At 37.7% G+C, this 27,892-nt stretch overlaps 1 protein-coding gene across 2 annotated transcripts in view; it reads left to right on the top strand.

The window, feature by feature from the left end:
• The window catches only part of HIBADH (3-hydroxyisobutyrate dehydrogenase), a 109,892-nt gene that overhangs the window by 72,134 nt on the left and 9,866 nt on the right, over positions 1-27,892 (top strand). For both annotated transcript variants that reach the window (XM_055590527.1, XM_055590526.1), the window contains exons 5-6: positions 20,172-20,305; positions 21,877-21,953. In XM_055590527.1, the coding sequence (XP_055446502.1) occupies positions 20,172-20,305; positions 21,877-21,953 (211 nt within the window). The remainder of the gene's footprint in view (positions 1-20,171; positions 20,306-21,876; positions 21,954-27,892) is intronic.

The raw sequence follows: 27,892 nt of genomic DNA on the forward strand, positions 1-27,892 counted from the left end.
TCAAGAAAAAGGGATCCCTTAGTGTTGTGTGCACTTTTGGGTCCATCCCAGAGCCACACAGCGTGGACCTCTCCCTAAACAGCATACCAAAAGCTTTAAGAACTTTACTATGGGATAGACTGGAGAAGGAAATGGCAACCCACTCCAGTACTCTTGCCTGGAGAATCCCATGGAGGGAGGAGCCTGGTAGGCTACAGTCCATGGGGTCGCAAAGAGTCAGACATGACTGAGCAACTCCACTTTTACTTTCACTTTCACTATGGGATAGACAGACTGGTCCCTGCTGATGCACACGCAATACAATTCAAATATCACCACTGAGACTTTAAAAACCGAACTGACATTGAAACCACAATGCACAAAAAGCAAATAGCCGTTTATAGCTCGACCCTTACCTGGTCAATTGTCTGGTAAAGCAAACAGACAAAAACCAAAATGCAATATTCTTCATAGAATTTGAGTAAGACCCAGTGTCTCATAGCATGTAATATTCCAAATGTCTGTGATACGCTGAAAAATTAACTTGACATAGAAAGAACCAGGAAAATCTGAAAAATTCTCGAGTGAAAAAGACTATCAAGATGCCAACTCTGAGATTACCCAGATATTTCATATCAAGCAATGACTTTAAAATAGCTATCATAACCATGTTCCAAGAAGTATAGAAATAGAAGCTATAAGAAAGAACCAAATTGAAATTTTATAACTGAAAAATACAATAACCAGAAATTTGGGAAAAAAAAGAACCACAGAATGTATTTAAAAGCAGAGTGGATATGACAAAGTTAAGAGTCAGTGAATTTGAAGATAGAAATGACATGAATGCAAATTATTCATTCTGAACAACAGAGGATAAAAAGACTTTAAACAATGAACAGAGCTTCAGGATCCTATGAAATACCATCAAAAGGTGTATGTGGCATTGGTGTTCCCAAAGGAGATGAGACAGTGTGGTGCAAAAAAAAAAAAAAAAAAAGAATGTTTGAAGGAAAACATGACTGAAAGTGCCACAAATTTGACAAAAGAAAATCTTATAAATCCAATAAGTTCAGCAAGCCTGAAACAGGATAAACTCAGAGAGATTAATGCCTAGATATATCATAAACAAACTGCCGAAACCAGAGAGAAAGAAAATTATCTTGAAAGCAGCCAGAGAAAAATGCATTACAGGGAACAGTGATATGAGTGACTTTAGAGAAACCATGAAGCCCAGAAGGCAGTGGAACAACACTGTTTTTTTTTTTAGTGCTGAGACCAGAATTCTATATATGGCAAAATATCTTTCAGGAATGAAAGTGAAATAGAGACATTCTCAGCTAAAGGAAAACTAAGAGACTTTATCTTCACCAGACCTACTTAAAAAACATACATACTGCACCTAACAAAATAACCTTAAAAATTTATAAAGCAAAAAAGAAGACAACCATAGGGAGAAATTGATAACTGTCCACCATAATAGTGAGACATTTCAGTATACATCTTTTAAGCAATTGGTGAACAATTTTTTAAAATGCAATAATTTGAATAACACAATTAACAAGTTTGAACCTTATATCTAGAAATTGAAGAAATGTATTTCTTAAAACACATGGACAAAGTATTAAAAATTGACCACATATAAAGCAAGTCTATATAGCAAGTCTCCAACTCCAAAGAATTTATATCTATAGATTTCATTGTCTAACAACAATGTAATTTAATGAGATATGAATAGCAAAAATAATTTCTGTACATTTGAAATTTAAAACCACATTTCTAAAGAGTTCATATTCTTTACTCAAATCGTATGAGAGCAAAAGAATAGTACTCAACAATAAAGAAAAAAATATATTCAACTGGGATGCAGCTGAAGTAGGACTTCTAGAAGAAAGCAAATTCAAATTTTGAATAAATTCTGAAAGTATATTAAACGGAAACAAGGTGAGTATAGGAAAGAACTCCTAATTTTTTTTATTTTCAAAGCAAAAATAAAAACACATTTTGAAAAATGAAATGAGTTTAACAATAGCGGAAAACAACCCAATTTTAAAATGGGCCTAGGACTTGAGTTAAACATTTCTCCAGAGAAGGTATACAAATGGGCAATAAGCACATGAAAAGGTGTTCAACTTCACTAATTATTAGGGAAATGCAAATTAAAATCACAATGAGATACCATTTCACATTCATTATGATGGCTACCATGGAAAAAACAAAATGACAAATGTTAGTGGGAGATTGGGATTGACATCTACACACTACTGTATATAAAAATAGATAACTAATAAGGGCCTACTGTGTAGCATAGAGAACTACTCAGTGGTCTGTGGTGACCTAAATGGGGAGGAAATCCGAGAAGGAAGGGATATGTGTATGCATATAGCAGATTCATTTTGCTGTAGAACAGAAACCAACACTACATTGTAAAGCAACTATAAACTCCGAAAAACATTAATTTTTAAAAAATGAACCACAAACACAAGATGATTTTAGAAATCATATCACAGGGACTCCCCTGGTGGTATAGTAGTTGAAAATACACCTGCCGGTGCAGGGGATGCCAGTTTGATCCTGGTTGGGGAACTAAGATTCCCACATGCTGTGGGGCAACTGAGCCCGCAAGCTGCAACTGATCCTGTGGGCTTTGCACCACAACTAGAGAAAGCCTGCACATTGCCATGAAGGCCCAGAGCAACCAACGTGTGTGTGTGTGTGTGTGTGTGTGTGTGTGTGTGTGTGTGTGTGTGTATTGGACTTCCTTGGTGGTCCAGTGGCTAAGGCTCCAGGCTCCCAATTCAGGGGACCCAAGTTTGATCCCTTGTCAGGGTACCAGATCCACATGCCACAACTAAAGATTCCGCATGCTGCAACTAAGACCTGGCATAGCTAAATAAATAGTTTCTAAAAAATCATATCAAACTTTAAGTACTGATTGTTTAAAAAAGCCTGCTTTTGTGTGTTTAAAAAGTAAAGCTAAAAGTGGACAATAATAAGATTTGAGGTGTGTGTGTAGTGAAGGAATAGTATCCTCTACTACTTAATACTCATTAAGCCAGTGAGTATCCTCTGGCTTAATGCATGCTAAGGTTCAACACTATGTTTGAGAGGAGAATAGAAACACTGCAAACCTTTAGATATTATTGGAAAATGTTATAGTTAATTTTGTATATGTAAAATTTTTAAGGACTATCATTAGAAGAATAGAAAAGTGATTCATAGATTCCAAAGCCCACTGGTCAGGGAAAAGATATTAGAAAATGTTTATCAATCCAACAGGAGGCAAGAGAATAGGAAGAAAGTAATTTAAGGAAAAATGAAAGTAAACACAAACACTATGTTAGAAATAAATCTAATTGTAATACATATAAGCTAGCTAAGTTCATTTTTCTTGAGATTGTTATTTAAAACTTCAACTGTCTACTCCCTATGAGAGACATATCCAAACATCTTTTTTAAAAAGGGAAAAAGGAAAGAAAGAATTCCCTGGCTGTTCAGTGGTTAGGACTCCCAGCTTTCACTGCAGAGGGCCCTGGTTCAATCCCTGGTTGGGGGGAACTAAGATCCCATAGGCTGTGCAGTGCTTAGAAAGTAAGAAATCAAAGCTATGCAAAAAGATTAAACATAGGGCGAGAGAAAACACTGAGAAAATATTAACCAGAATAGAAATTTCAGATCAGAATTAACAAAAAATAGTAGCTGGATATAGAAAGTTAAAAAGAAATCAGATGATTAAAGTAGCATTTCCTGAGACAGCTTCTGAGAAAACTAATTCTGAGGAGGTTTCTTTTTTTGTATTCAAATAAATTTAAGAAATGATACATTTTTTTTGGTCACCCTTTTGGAACTATTCAGGGTGCATGTTTTCATATTAAAATAAGCCCTTAAATTCTTAGTTATCTGTTTAACTTTGTTTAAACCAGTATGTGTTTGACCATAAAGCCTTTAATTAGTTTAAGAGATGGGAGTCAGGGGGTAGAAAATTTATGGGATAACTCTCAAATTGAAAGAATGAGCTTCAAGAACCAGGGTTTTAGTGACTAGAATTGAGCAGCTTATGCTGCTGAAACACTCTTTATTTGTCTTTATTATCTGCTAGTTTCTGCTATGCTTTTTTGCTTGTCAGCCTCATAATCTTTTACTGCAGACACTGTCCATGTGAGCCTTCAGCAATCTTAACTTAGCAGCCTAGGACAGACTCTTGGTTTTGTTGAATTTCCTTGTCCCCATGGACTAGGTACTGTTTTCCTGAGGATGGGGTACCTTTATAGTCTATGAGCACAATCCTTTGGCCAGAGAGGGAGGATTTGTTAATAGAAGGAGAATGGGAAAGCTTACAGGGGCCAGAAACAAAACCATATCACTAAACATGCAATAACATCCTGTAGAAGTAGTGTTCTAAGGAAGTGGCCTTGAGAAATACTGCCAGGGATTTCTAGTGTATATGGGTAGTGTATACAGATAGTTGGAGAAGGAAATGGCAACCCACTCCAGTATTCTTGCCTAGGAAATCCCATGGACAAAGTCTGAGCCTGGTGGGCGATAGTCCGTAGGGTCGCAAAGAGTTGAACACGACTTAGCAACCGAGCACATATACAGATAGTAGTAATGTCTTAACTGCGAAAGGATGCACAGAAGAAAGAACCAGTTTGGGGTCTGTGTGAGAGGAAGGTTGGGAGGACAAAACATGCTGAGCTCATTGTGGTTTAGTCGCTCAGTCATGTCTGACTCTTTGTGACCCCATGGACTGCAGCATGCCCGGCTTCCCTGTCCTTCACCATCTCCCAGAGCTTGCTCAAACTCATGTCCATTGAGTTGGTGGTACCATCCAACCATCTCGTCCTCTGCTGTCCCCTCGTCCTGCCTTCAATCTTTCCTAGCATCAGGGTCTTTTCCAGTGAGTCGGCTCTTCGCCTCAGGTGGCCAACGTATTGGAGCTTCAGCTTCAGCATCAGTCCTTCCAATGAAGAACATTCAGGGTTGATTTCCTTTAGGATTGACTGGTTTGATCTCCTTGCAGTACAAGGGACTGTCAAGAATCTTCTCTGACACCACAGTTCAAAAGCATCAATTCTTCGGTGCTCAGCTTTCTTTATAGTCCAACTCTCACATTCATACATGACCACTGAAAAACCATAGCTTCGACTATACAGACTTTTGTTGGCAAAGTAATGTATCTGCTTTTTAATACACTGTCTAGGTTTGAAAGTGAAAGTTAAGTCGCTAAGTTGTGTCTGACTCTTTGCAACCCCATTGTAGCCCACCAGGCTCCTCCGTCCATGGGATTCTCCAGGCAAGAATACTGGAGTGGGTTGCCATTTCCAGCTGAGCTCATTAGACTGGACATTTTTCATTTGTGTTTTGGACTGGAAGATTTGGGGGCCCAAGGACTGTAACTCTGTCTTGAAGTTGCCTTGCCCCGTGCTGTGGATTTCAGTAGGAGTTCAGTAACGCTGAGAGGATATGTGAATTAACTGTGATTAATTTGTCATTTTCACAGATTAGTAAAATTGGAGATGAGATTCATTTTATAGAAGAGGGCACTAAAGCCCAAAGTGGTTGATTTGCCCAAAATAGCACTGTCCTGTCAGAACTGGAGCCTGAACATAGGTCTGGTGTGTCTTCCCAAGGCTGCTGTGTCCCCCTCGGCAGGCTGTCTCCTGCTGAGGAGACATGCCAGTATTGGTGGTCTCACCTCCTTCTGTCCGTTTGGGGTAAAGCCTTTTTCTGGTTTGTTCACCCAAAGGGGCTGCTCTTTTCTGGGTGCTTTTGCCCTGGAGGGTTTTTACAGTTCACACAAAGGCAGATTTAAAACCCTCTTCTTTTGGCCCAAATCTGGTTTCATAATTAGGCAAACCAGATAACCATCATTCTGCTTCCAAGTAGTATTATCCTGGGATTATTGCCTTCTCCTGAATCTTGAAGGCATTTCGCTTTGCTTTATAGTCTCTCCTGTTCTGTGTACCTACCCTTCACTCAACCATGTCAAGACACTAGGTGCTATTTTTATGTGCGATAGCATGTATATACATGGCATGTATAACATACTGGGTTTTCCCCCCTACTCCCTTGTTTATAGTTTAAGTACCAGTCCACATGGATTTAAAATTATTTGCTTCTTTAGTTTAGCCTATGCTTTTAGTTGAACCAGTTCTTGATCCTAGTTTTTGTGCTTTGATTAGTCTCCTTTTTCATCTTAACTCCTGGGTGACCTCTTATCAGAATTTGTGCATTTTTCTTTGGGGAGGCAATTTGGCCTAGTGAAATGAGCATAATACTGCAAATTAGAGGACCCTAGTTTTACCCATTTGGCTCAACTATGTACGTTTACCTATTTCCTGTTAACTGTTATGTGTTTTTAAAATAGACATTGTAAGACTAGTATGACTTTCCTTAGTTTTCTCTGCATAACTGCAGTAATGATTTGTAAAACCCTCTACATAACTGCATTAATGATTTGTAAAACTTAGAGTTAATAGCATATCATTGAAACACTCTGTTCTTTTGCAGTATGTGAGAATATCAGAATTGTTGTTCTGACTAAATCGTGTCTGACTCTGACTCAGTGGACTGCAGCACGCCAGGCTTCTCTGTCCTTCACTGTCTTCTGGAGCCTGCTCAGATGTCCATTGAGTCAGTGATGTTATCTAACCATCTCATCCTCTGTCACCCGCTTCTCTTGCCCTCAATCTTTCCTAGCATCAGGGTCTTTTCCAATGAGTCGGCTCTTCGCATCAGGTGGCCAAGTATAGGAGCTTCATCTTCAGCAGCAGTCCTTCCAATGAATATTCAGGGTTGATTTCCTTTAGGATTGACTGGTCTGATCTCCTTGCAGTCTAAGGAACTCTCAAGAATCTCCTCCAGCACCATAATTTGAAAGCATCAGTTCTTTGGCGCTCAACCTTCTTGATGGTCCAACTCTCACAACCATACATGACTACTGGAAAAACCATAGCTTTGACTATATGAACCTTTGTCAGCAAAGTGATGTCTCTGCTTTTTAGTACACTGTCTAGGTTTGTCACATCCAGTATGGTACTGGGGAAGAGCAGAGAAATAGCTCCAGAAAGAATGAAGAGGCTGGGCCAAAGCAGAAATGATGTTCAGTTGTGAATGTGACTAATGGTGAAAGTAATGTCCAGTGCTGTAAAGAACAATATCTCATAGGAACCTGGAAGGTTGGGTCCATGAATCAAGGTAAATTGGACGTGGTCAAGCGGGAGATGGCAAGAGTGAACATCGACATTTTAGGAATCAGTGAAATAAAATGGACGGGAATGGGCAAATTTAATTCTGATGACCATTATATCTACTACTGTGGGCAAGAACCCCTTAGAAGAAATGGAGTAGCCCTCACAATCAACAAAAGAGCATCAGAATACCACCAGTTAAAAATTGTTTTTCTTTGCTTTTTATTTTAATTAATTTACTGACTCGATGGACGTGAGTCTGAGTGAACTCCGGGAGTTGGTGATGGACAGGGAGGCCTGGCGTGCTGCGATTCATGGGGTCACAAAGAGTCGGACACAACTGAGCAACTGAACTGAACTGAATTTACTTATTTAGTATAATTTTAATTGTTGTAAATGCATATAACATTAAATTTACCATCTTAACCAAGTGTGTGTAAATTTCAGTAGTATCTGCAACCATCATTTTTTGTTGTTGTTGTTCTCATTTGGGTGATCTTTGTTTATTTCCATAATACAGAATGAAGATTGCATGATCATTGATCTCCAGAACTCTTTTCATCTTGCAAAACTGAAGCTCCACACCCATTAAACAGCAACTGCCTATTTCCCTCTTTCCCTCAGAAGCCCGTCTCCTTCCTGTCAGTGTGAATTTGACTGCTCTGGGTACCTCATACAGCATTTATGTTTTGGGGACTGGCTTATTTCACTTAGTGCAATGACCTAAACTTTCATTCATGTTGTAGCATGTGTTAGAATTTCTTTCCTTTTTTAAGCTGAACCATACTCCATTGCACGTCTGCACCGATTCTTATTTCCACCAACAGTGTTCAGGGGTTTTAATTTCTCACATTCTGACCATTGCTTGTTATAGTTCTGTTTTGTCTTAGAGTAGCCATCCAACTGGATGTGAGGTTTTCTTTGGTATTCTTACAGAGTAAATTCTGATTCAAATACACTGAGCTAGACCTGGGACTGACAAGTTGACTTCGTACTCAGCATCCTGAACAAAATAAAGTGGCTGGCTGTGAGTGTCGTCAGGAGGTAGTTTGTATTCAGGGGTGAGGAGGGAGAAGGCTGTCATCTATGATAGGATGATGTATATGGCTTATTCTTTACTTTCAGGGAAAAAAAAAGAGGTAGGGCAAGAAGCATTCCTTCCTGCCATGTTTCATTCTCATGAAACCAGGTGAAGAGTTCTCGTACCACTTACATGGTCAACATTCACTAGTTGCCTTGATGACATATTTGGTCTCACAGTATTCAGTAAAAGTTTTCTTCTGCAGGTTTTAGTACTTGACCACAAATATAATAATTTTTATTACTTCCTATAGTATTGTTTTTCTACTCAATAAGGAAATGGTAAATGGGATCTAAACCCTGTGTAAACAGCAGTATGTTCTTGATCATCATGCAGATACGATAATTACCCTTTCTTACTATGATGCTATGCAACATTGAAATGGTGCAAAAGGGTACTGAAAAACCAAAGGGCTGGGAAGCACTACAGAGTGGACTGAGACTGGCGCACACTCGGAAGTGCCACCTCTTCAACTGTGCATGCCCCCCAGTTCCAGAGGCCAGGGTCTCAAGGAGTTCCCAGTGGGTCCTGGAGACCGTAATTCCCAGTTAGCTGAGGGTGACTTATTAGCATGGCTTTCTCTTAATCTTTAGTTTCTATCCTGAGTTGGCTCTGATTTGCTGCCAGGTTATCACCTGGCCTTTAGCTTTTTCTTCCTTATTCTCTACTCTCCCTTCTCTGTCAGTCATCACTTCTTTTACCTTTCCCCAAAGTTAAAACAGAACTCAGGTGAACGATCAGTTCTCTAAAATAGAAGGTGGGTGAACATGCTTGTGTTACTTCTCAAGCAAACTGGAGGAAAAGGGAACCTCAGAGGTTTGTGAAATACGGCAGTGATTGGATCACTCAGAATTTGGCGTGTTAGCCTTGCTATACTTTGTGATTGTTAATGCTGAATGCAAGGAATGTGTAGAATGTATAGGGAAGAATCTGACTCCTATCACAGAAAACTGTTGCAAATTATGCTACTTCTAAAGAAAGCAAACAGAAGGACAAAGGCTACAAGCTGTTTAATACAAGATTTTTTATTTGGCTTTTAAAAGTGGTTTTTTTTGTTTGTTTGTTTGTTTTTTAAGCTGAAAGACACATTATCTGCAAGATGGAGTTTTGAAAATCACAATCTCTGAAGACATCATTAACTTTCTCCTTGGGCTCTCCTTGGGCTCCAGATACGTAGCTTTTAGGAGCCTAGAGTTTCATAGCAAATCCAACATTATGCACCATCTTGATCTGGGGTGACTGTCAGAGAATTGGTTTTTAAAGTGATTTTCAAAATAAAAGCAAACCATTTCATTCTCTGATTTACCCCCACCCTATAAAAATCCCCACTCTGTATGACGGCTTCTGTACTGCGTTGGTCCTGAAACCAGCCCAGCTCCATGCGGGATGTTCTGTTGCTCTTTCAGCATAAGCAGGTCTATTGTGATATTTATCTGAATTCAAACAAGGCTAATTAAAAGAGCTGCTGACAGTTGTTGTGATCTGACTTTGACTGCAGCTTGATGGTCATTATGGGTAAATAATGAACCAGGTCTGCAAATGTAGCAGCTGCCAACTTGGGATAGAAGAACTGCTATTGCTTCCAATTTAAGGATCTATCGACCGCTTCCCTTCTCCCTGCAGATCTTCTGCAGAAAACTAATGTTTTCTGCTGCCATGTATTGTGGTTTCAGCTGTTTCAGATAGAGCCTATAATTTCCTTCTTTAATATTTAACTTAGGACATTATTAGCTTTCAGAGTTAACAACTTTTCTGTTTTGAAGAAGTTCAGCTTTGTCCTTGTGTGTCTATAACTAGCTAACCAGCTGTAGTTTATTTATATGTGTTTAATTTGTATTATATAAGAAAGAGTCTGAAAGAGCAAGGTGCAGCTTTATGAAGATGTTTCAAAATCCTACGTAAATGGTTTTTACTTGTTCTTTAAAGAGAAACATGTCCCTTGCTTTTGTTTTCTTATCGATGGACACCTCCTGCCAAACCTGTTTCAGGTTTTGTTCACTGATTCAGTGACTTATGAAATATTTTGATACAAAGCTCCATTTATCAGTTCAAAGGAACTGCAGTGACTTACATTAAAATATGATACTGAATATATTGTCACTGTATCATGAACTTTTCCTTGTACTATTAGCATGTCAGAACAGGTGCATTAAAGGTAAGAGAGAAACACATTGTGTTCATAGATTGATATAGTCCCTTGAAGATTTCCCACACATAAAACAGGGTGTCTGGATTTGAAAGTCACAGTCTAGAATTTAACACCAGCTAGTACTTAACAACACATCCTAGCATTTGTTCACCTGCCATGGAGAAGGCTGTCTGCATTATGTAAAGGCTGAGGAGACACTGGTGCTTTGTGCATAATGCAGCAGAGCTTCAAGATCTTGCTGGGAGGAAATGATCCCAAACATGCCCCTGAAAGACAAGTCTTATTTTGAAAAATAATGATGAAAAATTGCTTATTTCTCCATGTATTTGTGTCTGTGTTTATTGCAGGAAGAACTAAACTTCATTTATCCAACTCCAGAATAGTGCTGTGAATGTTTCTGCTTTTCTGTTTCCAGCTTGGATAATGCCAGCAATAGTGTTAACAAGGGGTTATGTTATGCTGGCTTATGTTAAACCAGATCACCCCCTAACATGTGCAGAGCCATTCATCTGTGTCACCAAAACCCAAGAGGACATCTGACATGGGCTCTGAAACAGAAACAGTGATCACTTACAAATCAAACATGGCACGCTCTAAACTGATTGTGCACGGCAATCTTTTCTAGAAAGGACAACTAATTGAACATGATAAAGTGTAAAGTTAATTAACACCCTTAAATTTGTTGATTACTTTCACGGGATTATATTGTTCGTCGAGTAGCAGCTTTCTGTCCCAGCTGTCGCCTTTTTCAGCGAATGTCGCTGGTAAACAATAGAGACACCATAACAAGTCGTAAATGGTCCCTGTGACAGCAGCCCCTTGTGAGGCTGCATCTGTAGAAAATGATTAGAACAATTGCATTTTAAAGACGGCTCACATTGCAGCCCGAGTCCCATTGGCCCTCTTCTTGATCTCTTCTGATGGCAGACTGGTTAAAACATTTAAGTTCTTTTGAGTAAATTAAGTGATTTACTACATTTTGCTGTATATCAATGAGAATGCTTTGGTGGCAGGATTTTTACAGTATTGAAAGAGTACAAATCTAACTCGATTGTACTCTTTAGATTGCCATCTCTCCCTTCTCTGGTTTTTGAAGATTCTTTCTAATAGCCATTGGATTGAAAATGACCTCCTTATTTGTGACTTATAAATGGTTATTCTAAGTTGTCTATGCTTGCATAATAGTTTTTTTTATTATGAGCTGAACTCTTGGTTCAGCTTCTCATTAAGGCTAAATTCCATATTTCAGTTCTTTGCTGCTGTTAGGCCAAAGACTTTAACATGTTCAAATTGAGTAGATTTACTTTTTGTTATATTTAAATTTTTTGTAACACCAGCGTAGAAACTGTGTTCTGTATCTTTCCAATGTACTCTTTCATTTGAGTTTCAAATTTAAGTATGGCAAGTGTTTTTATATCACCATTTTCAGATGGAGCAACCAAGATTGAAAGGTGTTGTAAGTGGTCCAAGTGGTGTGACCCTCACTCCAGGTCACTTAACCCAGATCACATGTTCATTTTTCAAGTCTTCATGATAGTATCTCCATACATGTGTACTTATGTGCATGCATATTTATTCAGCAATAAGTGAGAATGCCATTATCACATGTGGCTGCTGCTGCTGCTAAGTCGCTTCAGTCGTGTCCGACTCCGTGCTACCCCATGGACTGCAGCAGGCTCCACTGTCCCTGGGATTCTCCAGGCAAGAATACTGGAGTGGGTTGCCATTTCCGTCTCCAATGCATGAAAGTGAAAAGTTAAAGTGAAGTCACTCAGTCGTGTCCGACTCTTTGTGACCCCATGGACTGCAGCCCACCAGGCTCCTCCACCCATGGGATTTTCCAGGCAAGAGTATTGGAGTGGGGTGCCATTGCCTTCTCTGATCACATGTGGAGAATCATGCTATTCCAAAGTAAAAACATTGTGTTATTTAATTAAGTTAGAAAACATTGTCTTAGTATTCTTGGTCATTTTATTAATCATTGATTTCTTCTCTGCTTACCTCCTAAAAAGCCAGGGATCATTTATCAGACACATGCTGGATGCTAAGATTCAAATATGATATTATGCCCATAATAATCTTATCAAGACCCCAGAAAAATCATTGATTAGTATAAGTGCTTTATCAGAGATATCACTAGGAATGTCACAATAATAGAAAAAGTGGGTCCTGGTCATTCACTGCTTCTCAGAGTTAACCTGAGATGAATCTTTGTTTAAATGTTTATTTCATTTATTATTTATTTATTTGGCTGCAGCGGATCTTAGTTACAGCATGCGTTCCCTGACAAGGGATCGAACCCAGGTCCCCTGCATTGGGAGTGCAGAGTCTTCGCCAGTGGACCATCAAACAAGTACCCTGAGTCTAGAAAGATAAGCAGGAGTTAGTCAGGCAAAGAAGAAAGAGAAGGAAATTTCTTAAGAAGGAGCGCCCAGGAGAGGCATGGATGCATGAAAAGACATTGCACATGACAGCTGCTGAAAAGGGTTTCCAGTATGCATTGTATAGTGCATTTTGTTGCAGGGATAGGTGAGGAAACCAGAGAAGTTAGAGTTCATTAAAAAGAAAAAAAATCAGAAACCAGTTACGGAGAAAGAAGAGAAATAGAAAGTTATTGCTTCCTGTAACTAAAGAAGAGGGGGAAGATACAGTGAATTATGAAGTTCTCTTTTTTGCAGAAACATGAACATTTAAGTACTTCAGAAAAAAATAGCTTTTCCTTAATGGAAAAAGAAACTGTGAGACTATACAGAAATAGTAAGGAACAGTTATTAATGTCTCTAGCTACTGGTTATATTCATGTTGATACATGACTTGAGACTTAAGCCCGTTTTGGTTCTTCTGTCAAAAAAAAAATGCCAAAGATTAGGATAAACATAAATTTTAGAATGAGGTTATTAATATTGACTTATATGACAGGTACAAGACTAAGGTTAGCCAGAAAAGGATATAAAGAAGGAACTGAATTTTAGCTCAGTTTACCTTGAAAAAAATTATCACTACTATTTTGTAAAAATATGAAGAACACTGTCCATTACTTTATTTACTGTCTCCTGCGTAAAGTTCCAAATGATAATATTTTAAGCATGTAACTTAGTTCAAGGAAAAGTTATATTTTCCTTGAGACTGCTTTATTCCTCTCCCAAATAGGATTTGCCCAAAATCAAAACAAATTAAAACAAAACCTGATATCTGTGTTTGAAATTCATTGTGAAATCTTATGGTTTCATTTTGGTATTTGTTCTTAATTCTCATTTTCAGTTTTCTGATTGTTTTGTTCTACTAAGCAAGCTCAAATCTGTTGTGAAGAGAGGTAGGGTATTAAGTGCATTTAGATAACAGGCAGAACTCACTGTATATAAAACAAACAAAATTACACGCTCAAGTTACTTGAAACTGCTCTGAACACAATTTACAAATGGGTTCAGAATACTTGTATTCTTATCAAACTTTTCATAAGCCTACCCACAGTTGACAGCAAGACCGTTACTATCTGAGATCAATTTCTTATTTGATTTTCACTCTTTCTCTGAGAATCAGTATTGTTTTGATGATAGAGGTTGAAAAATAGAAGGAAAGGGGGAGTTGGTATTTGGTGGTGATTGTCTTCATCCATCTGACACGTGGTATGTGATGCTACCTTTTGGCATTTACTTCTGAGTATGTGTCTCCTTTTCCTAATTATTTGTTAGACTTTCTGAAAGCAAAGACTATGTTTTATACCTATCATGACCTTACATTTTGGACTTTCTGGAACAGTTGTATTTCAGATATTCTCCTGATACCAAAAAAGAGGTCCCAATTTTTCATTTAGAAAATACGCTTACTCCTTGAATCTTTGTACCTAGCACCAAGATCTATCAAGCTGTTAGAAGGACTGATAGATATTTCCTGCTGATGTTTTCTTCTTTGAACTTCTTGCAATTGTGTGTCTACCTCTCCTGTAGCTTGCATCTAACAGTCTTTTATTATTTACATTTGCATTTGTCTTACCTCTTTTCCTGTCTCCATCCACACGCACCCACACAGTGCCACAGACACTAGCTGTCAAACTCCTTGGGTGCAAGGACTGTTTCTTTGCCATTCTTGGTTGAGAACTACTGAGGAATGGATTTCGGATGGTCACATTTTTTTATGTCAACTATAAGTAGGAGTGAAGGAAGGAAAGAAGGAAGGTAGTTGAGATAACGGAGGCTCCCTGTGATACCTTTCTTATAAAGGGGAGGGGTGATTTAGGGTCTTGGATTAAAGTGCTTCTCCACTGTAAGGTTGATTGAAATCAAACTGCTACCAAGAGAAGTGATAGATATCTATCACTTTAAAAGCAGGGTGGTCAGCCACCCATTTTGAATGGTTTGGGCGTTTGCCTTTTCATTTGTCTGTACCAATGCATTCAGTTTTTCTGATCCTAGGGTCATAAGAGAGAAACACAGACGACATCATCACAGGAAAGCGTTAGATAAACCATCAAAGGCAACTACAAGTCTTTAGGCTTGTCAGATTTAATTACTGTCGTTACATGAAAAAATTCATTTTTTAACTCTTTTCTCTAATCTGAAACTTTTTATATATTATTTGCATAAAATGAAACCTGCTTCAGTTTTGTGTGTTAATATGATGGATGTGGAAAAGTGTATGTGTATGAACTTGAGATTCCAAAATTACAGAATTTCAAAAGCTTAAAAGTAACTCAGTGATAATCTTGTCTATCATCTCACTTTACATGTGAGAAACTTTCTAGAACGACAAATGCTTTGTGCGTCTATGGGAACAGCTCCTGCATGTACTGTAGTCACTCACTTCCTGGCTCTCCCTTTGCCCCTTTCTCTTTCTGGAACACATACTGTATTTACTAAGCATCTCTTATGGACTGGACACTGGGTGTACAGGGTGAATAAGCCAGAGTTGCTGCTCTCCTGGAGCTAATTTTAATGTGGGGAATTCAGATCAGAAACAAATAAATAGAGGTGTTAACATAAACAGATGGTAATCAGTGCTGTGAATAAAACCAAATCTGGAAAAGGGGATAGAGAGTGGCTGGGTGCCATTTTAGATGGTTATGTTACGGAGATAAGGAAGGCCTCTCTAAAGAGGTGAATTTTGAGAAAAAACCTGAATGAAATAAAGGAAACAAGTATTAAATATCTAGGAAAAGAACATTCCAGGAAGAAGGACTAGCAAGTGCAAGGCTTTGAGAAGGGAACTTACTTGACCTGGTTTGGGAGCAACAGGGAGGCCACGTGGCTGGAAAGCAGTGAGTGCTGAAGAGAATGGTATGAAATGAGCTAGGAGAGGTAGCCAGGGACCACACCATGTACCGCTTTGTAGGACTTTGGATTTTATATTGAGAATGATGGGCCACTTTGGAGGTTGGAGAGGAGGGAGGAACCATGAACTAGATTTATACAGTTGACCCTTGAACAACAGGCGATCTACTTATGTGCAGATTTTTTTCAGTAATAAGTATTTCTGTACTATACGACCCATGATTGGTTGACTCTTTGGATGCAGAGGGCTGGTCATAAATTAGACTCAGATTTTCAACTGCACTGGGGTGAGGGTCCGTGCTCCCCATCTCTGTATTATTCAAGGGTCAGCTATATTTTAAAAAGGATCCCTCTGACTGTTGTATGGAGAATAGGCTTTAGAGGCAAGAGCTGAAGAGAGATCAGGTAGGACCTGGCTGTCGCAATAATTCAGGTGAGAGATGGTGATGACTCAACCCAGGTTTAGTGATGGTTAAGGAGAGAGGGGGCTGGTTCACAAGTGTATAAAAACTTCTTAGGGTCGGGAACACAGGTTATTCATCTGTCACCCTAGGGCTTAGCACAGGGCTTGATTTTTAGTAGGTTAATTTTGTTGAATGTATAAGACCAAACGAATGCAGCTTTCTTGTCACTTTCCCACATTGTGTTGCTTTTGAAAGATTTTACAAGAGGCCTTCAATGTAATCTTAATGTCACTGGCTATGGACTACTTTAGTAGTTCTTAACTTCAACCAGCCTGCTTCCATTATTTATAGAATTGGCTCAAGCCAGCCGCTATTTAGCCAGAGAGGCTAAAATTATACTAGAGCAGACAGCTTAGATAACCAAATAGGAAAGGACTCAAGATATTATATAGGTGAAGAAAAAACCACTCTATGAAAAAGCTATTAATGTTTTCCTCTTTTATACACAGAACCTCAGAGAAGTGAAGTAATTTGCTTATAATTTGTTTATAACAACAACATAATCAGCACATCCCCAAACCAGGTATTTCATCTCCAGATCCTTTACTGTTTGTACCATGCTCATGAATTAATTTACTGAACAACTATCTGTTGAATGTGATAGATAATGGAGTGCTGACATAAGCATGACCCAAATGCTCCCCTTGTAAATGATTTATGGTGTCATGGAGGAATCAGGTAAGAAAGTCAAAGGTTTTAATAAGGTGTATAAATGCTGTAATAAAATTAAGCATAGGGCATATTTCGGTTTTGTATATATAATACAATTACTAAAATATAAGGTTAAATAAATACTCCCAATAGTCTAGCAGCTGCCTAGTTATATATTCCATATTTTCCTATTTTGGGGATTGGATCTGATTTAAAACGCATGGCAGAGTAATAAAGTTACTGTTTATTATCATAGACATAAAAATATATACAATGTCTTCTGAAGTCCATGAGATTGTCTTATACAGCTTTAGAGTTCCAGCTGTCTCTATGTTATTTCAAAACTTGAAATGGTTGCATTTATTTTGGGATAACTTCAGTTCAGTCACTCAGTCATATCTGACTCTTTGTGACCCCATAGACTGCAACACGCCAGGCTTCCCTGTACATCACCAACTCCCAGAGCTTGCTGAAACTCATGTCCACTGAGTTGGTGATGCCATCCAACCATCTCATCTTCTGTCGTCCCCTTCTCCTCCTGCCTTCAATCTTTCCCAGCATCAGCATCTTTTCCAGTGAGTCAGTTCTTCACATCAGGTGGCTAAAGTATTGGAGTTTCAGCTTCAGCATCAGTCCTCCCAACGAATATTTAGGAATGGTTTCCTTTAGGATTGACTAGTTGGATCTCCTTGCAGTCAAGGGACTGTCAAGAGTCTTCTCCAGCATCACAGTTCAAAAGCATCAATTCTTCGGTGCTCAGCTTTCTTTATAGTCCAACTCTCACATCCATACTTGACTACTGGAAAAACCATAACTTTGACTAGACGGACCAGGTCTTAATTTTGTCATTGCAATGGGACTGTGCTTGATAGTGACATACGGTTAAAGGAATACACGTGGAAAGTTAGAATGTGGTCCCAGGGAATTCCAGAACTTTAGAATTACCCAGTTTGGTCAGACCCTTACATTGGAATATAGATTATGATGAAGTCGGAAATAATCACATCACATAATAAGAGAAGGAGAATGGAAATACCACAGACTTACAAATTAAAAGATGAATTACTCTTTCGTGGTATTCTCTTAAGTAACTTATTTCTTCTTTTTGAAATATGTGTTTGAACAAGTGAGAAAGTACACTTGTCAGAAGATTAACCAGCTGAGAACCATTGTCAGCATTAATTTTCCTTTAATAAATGACTCTCTGAAGCTATTTAGCAGCCTGTAATCTAGATACAAAGCTGTTGACCTATGATGGATAGTGCTGGGTTTGTTTATAAGCTTTGACTTAAATCGTCTGCTTAATTTCTCCTGGTCAGATCAACAGGATTTGGAGTAAGGGTGGTTATGTGGCTTGAATTAAAATAGCCATAGAAATTGAACAAAATGATTGTAAAACATTAATGATCCACCATCTTGGTGAAGTAAATTAGAAACTAACAAAATGACAGTCACTTAAACTTCACCATTATCAGGATGTTCAAATGACACAGATAAGCTAATTAAAAGCATTTGTTCTAATTGGGTTTTTGTACATAATCAGTTCCATAGTGTGTCTGAAAATATTGTGAAATAATGTAATTTAACCATATGTAAGCATCTCAGACTTTCATAGCATGTGGGCACTTCCTCTTCCAAGATTGTTTGGCTAACATAATGCTGACTTCTCTTCCTTTTAATAATTAGTTAAAAATAGCATGAACTGTAAAATAGAAAGGCTATCAGTTTGTGAAATGTTCACAATTAGAATGAAATAAAGATCTCCTCATTTGGCTTTTTATGTATAAAACCTGTATTTCATTGAATAAATCAAATTTAAAAGTAGGCCATTACTTGCAGCTGTCTAGTCTAATAGCCAGGTTTGATACATAGCACAAATAGTTACAGTTTCTTTATTCCTGGCTATACTATAAATAAGTTGTAAAGGCAAAAATTGTACTAATATAGTTCTTTCACATACTTTGCTGATTTTGAACAACAAAACCTAACCTGAAAATTATGAATTAAGATTTTTTTCTAATGCTAAAAGCAATAAATAATACTCTTGGTTTTATTTTATAGTTAATAATAATATAGATGAGTGAAGCTCCCCCTACTTCCTTTTTAAGACAAGTCTAGGCCATATTTTCTGTGCTGAAGTAGAAGTTGCTTCTCCAGTCATTTCCATTAGTGAACATACTTCAGACCTTTGAGAGGCTGAGGAGTGGCCAAACTGTTGATAAAGTTTATTTCTTCTTCCCATCATGTCACTAGGAATGAACTGCCCAAAAGGTGTATAGGCATACCTTGTTATATTGCTCTTTACAAATATTGGGTTTCTCCATTAAACACAGAATGGGTACACAACAAGGTCCTACTGTATAGCACAGGGAGCTATATTCAATATCCTGTGATAAGCTGTAATGAGAGAGAATATATGTATGTATAACTGAGTCACTTTACAGCAGAAATTAACAAGACATTGTGAATCAACTGTACTTCAATAATAAATAAATTAAATATTTATTTAACAGAAAGAACCAACATTGTGGTAACCTTGACGTGTCAGGTGATACTTAGCATTTTTAACAATAAAGAATTTTTAAATTGTGTATACATTGTTTTTATAGACATAATGCTATTGCCCATGTAGTAGAGTACAGAATAGTGTAAATATAAATTTTATATGCACTGAAAAATCTAAATATTCATGTGACTTTCACCTGATTACAATATTCACATTACGGGGGTGACCTGGAACTGAACCCACAGAATCTTCAAGGTATGCATGCTTGTATAGCAGGAGGAAAAAGAAAAATCAAGTAATAGCTAAAAAGTGCACATCAGAATAATCAGTCTAACTAAGCAGTTGTTTTCTTTACCTTAAAAAAGAATCTTTCCATCTGAAATGCTTACTTGTTTATGGGAGAAAAAGACAAGTCCCTCTCTTTGTTGGTCTCATCTGTAGATAGTGTATAGAGAGGGAGTGAGTGAGCCAGAGACCCCAAATCCAAACCTGGGCAGTTGACCCCATGGCTGTTCCCATGGCACAGGTACTGGTCGGGGTACAGGTCATCTTTTTCACACTATTACTGAATAGGTTTTTCAGGAGAATAAAAGATGCATGGAAATAATAAAATTCACATTTCAAATTCCCATGGTACTCCATGATCTTGCAAAAAAACTTGAGATGAATTGAGTTCGACTGAATCTGTGTGTTGCCTGTGGCTTATGAGTAACCTTCTAAATACTTGACAATTAAAATATTCCAGGAGAGATTTATGCCTGATACAAATACAACTTGGAGGCAAGGTTTTTGATTTGGTTTGGAATTTTCTCTGATTTTAGAATCTACTTAAACACTTGAAGAAATGTATCCCTCTGCTTCTATCCCTTTACCCCCAAACCATTCAGGTGTGGGAGCTGCTCGGTCGGGGAACCTCACATTTATGGTAGGAGGAGTCGAAGAAGAATTTGCTGCTGCCCAAGAGTTGCTGGGGTGCATGGGCTCCAATGTGGTGTATTGTGGAGCTGTTGGGACAGGGCAGGTAACGTTTTCACATCACTGACACTGATTTGATGATGTAAAATCAGCTAATGTTCATTATTTCTTTCCTGACGACAGTCTGATTCTGCGTTACTCTGTTCAATCTATGGATTTTTTTGTTTGCTCAGATTTTCTTAAATTAGAATAAATTAGTTTTCCATCATTCCTACTGGAAGTAAGCAGAGATCAGCCAATTAATTTAAAAAGATGGGAAAAGTTCCTTCATTTCAGACTTTGACATATTTGCCCCAGCGACCACTGAAATTATCCTTAAAATGGCTTCCGTGTGAAGTGCTCATGTTGTCTGATTTGCTGTTATCCACCCTCTAACTTTGTAATTGCTTGCCACAGCTCTATTCGTAGTACTGTTGGGTAGAAGCAATGTATGCACTTTAACTTAAAAAAACAAAGCAAAACAATTTTCATTAAGAAATGTGTTATGTTACTTTTCTAGTCAGATAAAGGTGAACGATCACATTGAATCTTGAAATCAAACAGGTTGTCCCCCTCCCACCCAACACTCACACTCCTCTTCATGCTTTGTCTTGGCCACTGGTCCCTTTTTTTTTTTTTTTTTTAATCATATTCAGGACTATACTGTGATCTTAGATACATCTATTGTCTTCATTCCCTTATCCAGTCAGTCTCCACTTTCTGATTCTAGCTTCAGTGGCTCTCACTGTTTTCTCTCTAGTTCAGTCCACACATTACCTGGTCTAGTCTTTCATTGTGTCTTGCCTTGTTTTCTGTTCACAGGGCCTAGTGGATCTCTGGACACTGGGTTTACCCCTCTGCCAACATTATAGCCAGAATTAATCAAGATGTTTGTGTCCTTGTAGAGTTCCCAGTTCTGACACTTTGTGTAGATCTCTGTTTCCTACCATGTCAAACTCAGACACTCTATTCTAACTTCCGTAGCTCTTGACCCAGTCTTACTTCTTCCCATTCCTTAAAACCACTGCCCAGGAATCCGTTTCCTTACTGTTCTCAAGAATATCTCATTCTCTTATGTATGAGATACTTACTTTTTCTCCTGGTCTCCTCCTTTCCCTTTCTTACCTATTTAAATCCTGCCTGACCTTCTGAGAGATGGTTTCAGGTTTCACTTCCTTCCTGCTCCTGCCTTCAGTGATCTGGTGTCTCTGAACTCCTACTGTCTGTCTACAGCTTCTCCCATGCAATTTACCACTTAGTTGTGTTTGCTTGTTCACTGCCTTGTCGTTCAGTGTGTTACCACTGTTTCCCCAGTTAGGATGTCAGCCCCATTCCTGAAGGAACAGTTGTGCCACATCAGTCAGTATTCCCTGTCGTGCCTGCACCCATGGGAGTAACTCGGTCACCTACACTTCACGGTTCTTCCCTGGTGCAAGAGACACCCCCACCCCCGTCAGCTCTGGGAGCTTGTGTTAGGCTTGGAGGGAGGTTTGCAGTACCAAATGCCTTTTCCTGCTTGAGAGAATCAACAGTTGAATGCTCTTACTTTTAGAAACAGGTAGAATTGGGTGAAGAAATCTTCCTGTGAGTTACGGCTTGAAAATAAATATATTTAATATGTACTCAATTTGTTTTCAGGCTGCGAAGATCTGCAACAACTTGCTGTTAGCTATTAGTATGATTGGAACTGCTGAAGCTATGAATCTGGGAATCAGGTTTGTTGAATAGTACATTTTCATATACTAACAATTTTTACGAGCTTTCCAATTTGATTTCCTGATGTTGAAAACAAATGTTCATGAGAGATAAATGAGTTGATCCAGAAACATTTTGAAAGTATTTCATTATTGAACTTTAATAGACTTTGTTTATTGGACAACCAATAGGACCCTGGAGAGCATGAATATTCTTTGCCCTAAGCCATAAAATGTATTGTGCTGTATATTTGAAGTTACATTATCCTTTTTATATTGGGAGCTCCATTTCTTCTATTATGTCACAATGCAAGAAACACTTTTACTATAAAATTTAAACAATTTTTGGCAGTGTAGGACAAATTTGTATAAAATACAGTTTTAATGTATAGTGAATTCAAGTGTTAGGCTACCATGTGACTGGTTTTATGTATTTATTTAAAATATAGTCCCTAGTATCCACGTTAAAAGGATTCTTGGTAATTTATTCTCAGGATAAACTAGATGGCATTCATAAGACTGCATAGCATAACTCTTCATTTTAACTTGCCTAGGGTTTTACATTATCCTTACTTTACATTAAAAATATATCTTTTCATTGAAATAAAATGGCATTCATACTTTGCTAAAATTGATTTAGGAATTCAGTTTTTCCTACGATGGGGATCATCCTTTAGAATGCTTAAGGTTAATGCCTTAATTTTAGTCTTTAATCTTTTGGGTTAGGAATTCTAAATATGATTAATCACCTAATTAATTTTTTGGATGTTTTGTATTTCATGAATATAATATATATTTCTTATTTTAGAAAATGCTTAATGAGAAAGATGCTTTTATTCAAGTGTTTTCTTAACACTTGCCAGAACTGCTTGCCAAATATATTACAAATCAGAGTAGTGTTTCATATCATAGCTTTTGATAAAAGTAATAAAAGAGCCAAAGGACTTGAGATATTTTTTAAAACACAATAATGGATTCACATTTCCTCTTAATTACCATATCAAGATGCTGTTGTTTTATTGAATTGCCCTTGTCTCAGATGTTAAACTATCTTGACCTATTAAGTTGTCATGTTGTAATTGAGATAAAAGAGGAATTTGCTTTGCATCAGTGCTAATTGGTTTATCAATATCCTGTACCATTTACATTTTAAAATTGAATGTCTGTAAGATGGTAAGGCATATCTGTACAAAGTCTTAATAAAACTAGTAGTATATAGGAAGCTTTTCAGAGTGCTGTGTCTGTAATGTAGCTAGTTTAGGCTATGGGTCACTTATCATAATTGGAAAACTAGTTATTAGTAACTTGTTTTCATGTCCATTCTTTAGACTAATTTTGTGGAGGGAGACAATGTAAATTTCTGGAACCAAATTGCATACAAAATTAATTAGTATTGACAGCAGGATTAGAGTATTAGTATGCATTTTCAGCTTTAGAATTTTATTTTCATTTTTCTGGATATAAATGAGTATATAATTAAAAAAGTAAAAGGCTAGGTTACACTATACCAAAATTTCCCTCTATTTTTGCCAGTTTATTTTATATTCTGGCCTCTTACTTTAAGCATCACTGGATCAGAATATTCATTAGGCATCTTATAGCATTCCTCAAATGTTTTTGCTAGCAAAACTCTTATTAGGTGATCATTCTAAAATGAAGTGTTTGTACAGTAAGTGCTTATGGAAGTCTAACTCCAAAGGCCAGCTAATAAAGAGTAGTATGAAAATCAGTTAAATGAATGAAATGTATACCTTGGCTACTAGAGTAAGTTTATTATCAAAGAGAAAAAAAAGTGATAAAATTTCAAACAAGTATTAAGAGCAAAAGCAATAAATCTTTTCTCTTATTGTTGGCCTTGATTCACTATGATAAAAATAATATTTGGAAAATATTAAGCTTTCAATGTTTAATTTTCCCAAAACTGTATATTACTATTATTGATCTATATGTGTATAAATGAAATATTTACATATGTATATACACACACACATATATGTCTGAATTCAAAGCAGGAATTCATTATTTTTACTTATGTGCTATAATATTAATAATCTGTAAGTTTGTGGTACTCTACACTGTACTAATGAATTGTTTATTTTCATAACATTAGGATTTTATCTTACAGAGATTCTCAGCGGTTTGAAAGTCCTAAAAATGATTGCTTTGGCTATTGTCTTTTCTCCATGGTTTACAGACATGGTTTAAAATGACAGGATTGTTCTCTAACAGAGTATAGAGAGCAACCACGATTTATTGAGCTTTGCAAGGTGAAAGAGAAAATTGGCATCAGCAAGCATAAATTCCCAAGTAGTAAATTCCCACAAAGTACTATCGCATCAAAGTGGTTCAGCCACATTTATATTCTGTTCACTCTGAAGTGAAAATTTTCTAGAGCATTAATGTCAACATTTACAAATTGAGTCACTTGTTCCTATGAAGTGATCATTTCTGATTAATTTCATTCTCATAAGGCAGTGTTTTTTTCTGAAACACTGACATTTCCCTTTTTTAAATAGAAGAATAAAACCGTATAGTTTTAAACTCTAATTGACCCTATATGATCTTTTACAATGAATGTTTATGGACGTCAGTGAAAGTTTAAATGCTATTAAAAAAAGTAAAGTGTAAAAAGCATTGGTATACAACATATTTTGAGATTCTTCTTTACTGGACCTTTCTGCCTTCTAATTGGATTCTATTTAGGACTCAGAGCATAGTTTTAGGTACTAAAAACGCCTTATGTGCCTTAGAGAGATTTTGTTCCCATGCACCACATAAGAATAAGGTTGGTAATGTGAGTTTTGTTGTTTTGTTTTCATTTTTCTTCTACCAGAAATTGTGTTTTTGTTTGGTTTTCTTTTTTTTTTTCCCCAATATGGGTGGTGTAACAAGTTATTTGCATTACCACCAGGGCCCAGGGCCCTCTAGCAACAGCCATATTGTCTCCTTCCACCAAAAGAAGCTTAAAACAGTTAAACTTCTGGAAGGCTGTTCAAGATGAAGACTTTCCCACTAGCATAATTTTAGCTTCTTGGCTACTGCCCTGAGATGGTGTTGCCTTTTTGTTTAAGTGATGACTGAAACCTCTCAGTTGTATACCCTAATACATAAAACATATGGCCAAAGGTTTATAATAAAAGTTTGACCAAATTTGATGGCTGATTAAGTGACTACCCATATGACCTAGTGAGACTCAGGGTGGTGAGTCAGGGTGCCTGTTGATGACCACATCCCAGCTCTGCCACCAACTTAAACTTTTCTCATCTATAAAATGACAAAAATAATAGTATCTCTCCACAGTAATAATAGGATCTATTGTGAAAAGTGAAAGTGTTAGTCACCGAGTTGTGTCCAACTCTATGTAACCCATGGACTGTGGCCCTCCAGGCTCCTCTGTCCATGGGGTTTTCCAGGCTAGAATACTGGAGGTAGCCATTCCCTTCCCCAGGAGACTTCCCAACCCAGGGATTGAATCCAGGTCTCCCACATTGCAGGCAGGTTCTTTACCGTCTGAGCTACCAGGGAAGCCCCGTAATCTGTTGTGAGGAGTAAATAAATTCACCCATGTCAGTCTTTTAAAACAGTTCCTGACACATAGTAGGTGCTTAATACATGGCAGTTATTGACGTGATGGTGGTGGTTAATATTTGAATTGTACTTAACGTACAATTAACGTTTTTTTCTTCATAATGCTTCTCACTGGCTAGCCTTATATATTTGTTTGTTTGTTTGTTTATTGCCTGTCTTCCCAACTAGAATGCAGGCTCTGTGAGCTTTGTCTGCTCATCCATGGCGCATAGTAGACACTCAGTGAAGATTTGTCAGGTGAATGAAGAGGAAAGAGGGAGGGAGGTGGGCAAGGCTCTTCCCCCTGCCTTAGGTAAATGTTACTATCTGGATGTCCTAACTGGCCCAGTCTTGGAGGGCAGGCACAGCCTCTTGTTAGCTGGCAAGTCGGCATAAACTTTGGTGAATAAGGGAATGATTGATTTAAATTGACCTAGTCTTGGATGTTTCATTTCCAGATTGGTTCCTGATACACACATCTCAAGTTTAGGGACATCATTTGCTGTGTCCTTATATAAACCAGACAGTATAGATACTTACAGAGACTATAAAGTGAGCAAACTTTTTTGGCCCTTAAAAGCTTTGGTTACAGTGAAGGCAAACACTTGGCTTCTCTTGAATTTTTCTTACAGTTTATGCATCATTTTTACTTCTCTCAAAAGTTCATTTAAAATTCTTGTGTTTTAAAGGTGAGTAGATTTGACACAGTGACGTTTATTTGAGTTGCATTATATATGCGGTCAGAGCAATGAATTCATTCTCTGTTTATATCAGAGAACATTCCAGCAATTGTAAAGCCACATGCATGCACACGCGTACTCTCGAACCACATCCAGTGGCAAGTTATTATGGGGACTGACAGACTGTCATCCTTTTGATGGCTTGAGCTGTATATCTCCTGAACAGCAATGGGGCTCTTATGCAGAAAGTATCATATGTTCCCAGCCAATTTACAGGGAAACAGCAATAACATTTTATCATGGTTGAGAGCCCAGTAGCTGCTTCCTATTAAACTTGCCCTTTCAGATACCTGTCTTGGATTAATTTGTTGATTTCAAATGGAAACTCAGTCTTCTCCAGTGAAGCATGACGTTCTAGGATAGACTCCCTGAATGACAATTACTGTGTATTCTAGCTGGTTGCAGACCATTACAAGCCTTGGGCACAGTGGAAGACAGAGGACTTCAGTAACTGATTTTAATATCATGTCTAATTTTAGCTGTCAGTTATATATATGCCAGTGAAAGAATCCTCAGAAAGATGAAATGCAAAACACTTCTAACTTGCTCTTTTTAATGATACACTTTGCTGTTGGGGGCGGGGGGGATGCCTTGGGGAGGAGCGGAGAGGGAGCAGCCATCTCCTGAAGGGTATCAGCATGGTGGGGGAGCATCAGATTTGAAAAGTGAGCACGTAACAACTGTCACCTTGTTTTTTGGTGTGCCCCTCAGGGTGCTTCTAAATAGTAACATGTTCACCAAAGAGTTCCGTAAATCAGTGCCAGTATTTTTCCTTGAACATTCAAGCAAAATGGAATATAGGGTTTTATGACAGATAATAAGCTGTGTTCCCATTTGGTGAGTATTATAGACAGAGTATGAATTTCTTTAGCAATAAAGAGCATTGTGAGGCACTGTTGAGTCCAGGCTGGTAAGCAGGGGAGTATCTCTGCTGCTCAGAATGTGATGAGCCATTTTAAAAGAAAATTTAAATTAGGAAGCCTGAATTACATTTCAAATGGAAGGAAAAAGCAGTGCTTTGGGGAGGGGGTCTTTAAAAACATCCCCTGCTCATAGAGCACAATATTTGTGCTCAGAAAATATATTTGCAGCTACAGCAAATTAACTAATTGTTCATTTGGGACTTTATTTTTCATAGTTATTCCCTAAGTGCATTGTCTTTGGGTCATCTGCTACCATAGAACCCTGATAGCCTGATTTTATTTAAAAGAGAAAGAAAGCATCAGTAGCAAATTATACGTGTAACAAACTTGGATCTTTATAAAAGAATGAATGAAACTGTCAGGTTACTTTCCAGCAGAGTACAGTTGAACAGCTGACTTCAATGGAATCTTTGTCTGTTAAAATCTTTTAGTAAAAACTGCTCATTATAACATGGCCCACTATGTGAATTCGTGTAGATGGCATGCCATATCGTATTCCTTGAATCACAGTTGCTCCTTGAAAGTCTGATTACATAACAGTTGTATGATTACATAACAGTCCTTACCCATCCCAGGTATTAGCCCTTGACCCCACTTGAGCATTTGGAAAAAGGTTTTCCTGGTTGTTATATTCCACCCTGGAAATAAACAGATATATTTCAACACACAGGTAATAAGCTGCATGCCAAAATACACAATTCATTTAACATTTATATGTCTCTTTTTAATC

The sequence above is a fragment of the Bubalus kerabau genome, chromosome 8, assembly GCF_029407905.1.
Source record: "Bubalus kerabau isolate K-KA32 ecotype Philippines breed swamp buffalo chromosome 8, PCC_UOA_SB_1v2, whole genome shotgun sequence".
Lineage (NCBI taxonomy): Eukaryota > Metazoa > Chordata > Mammalia > Artiodactyla > Bovidae > Bubalus > Bubalus kerabau.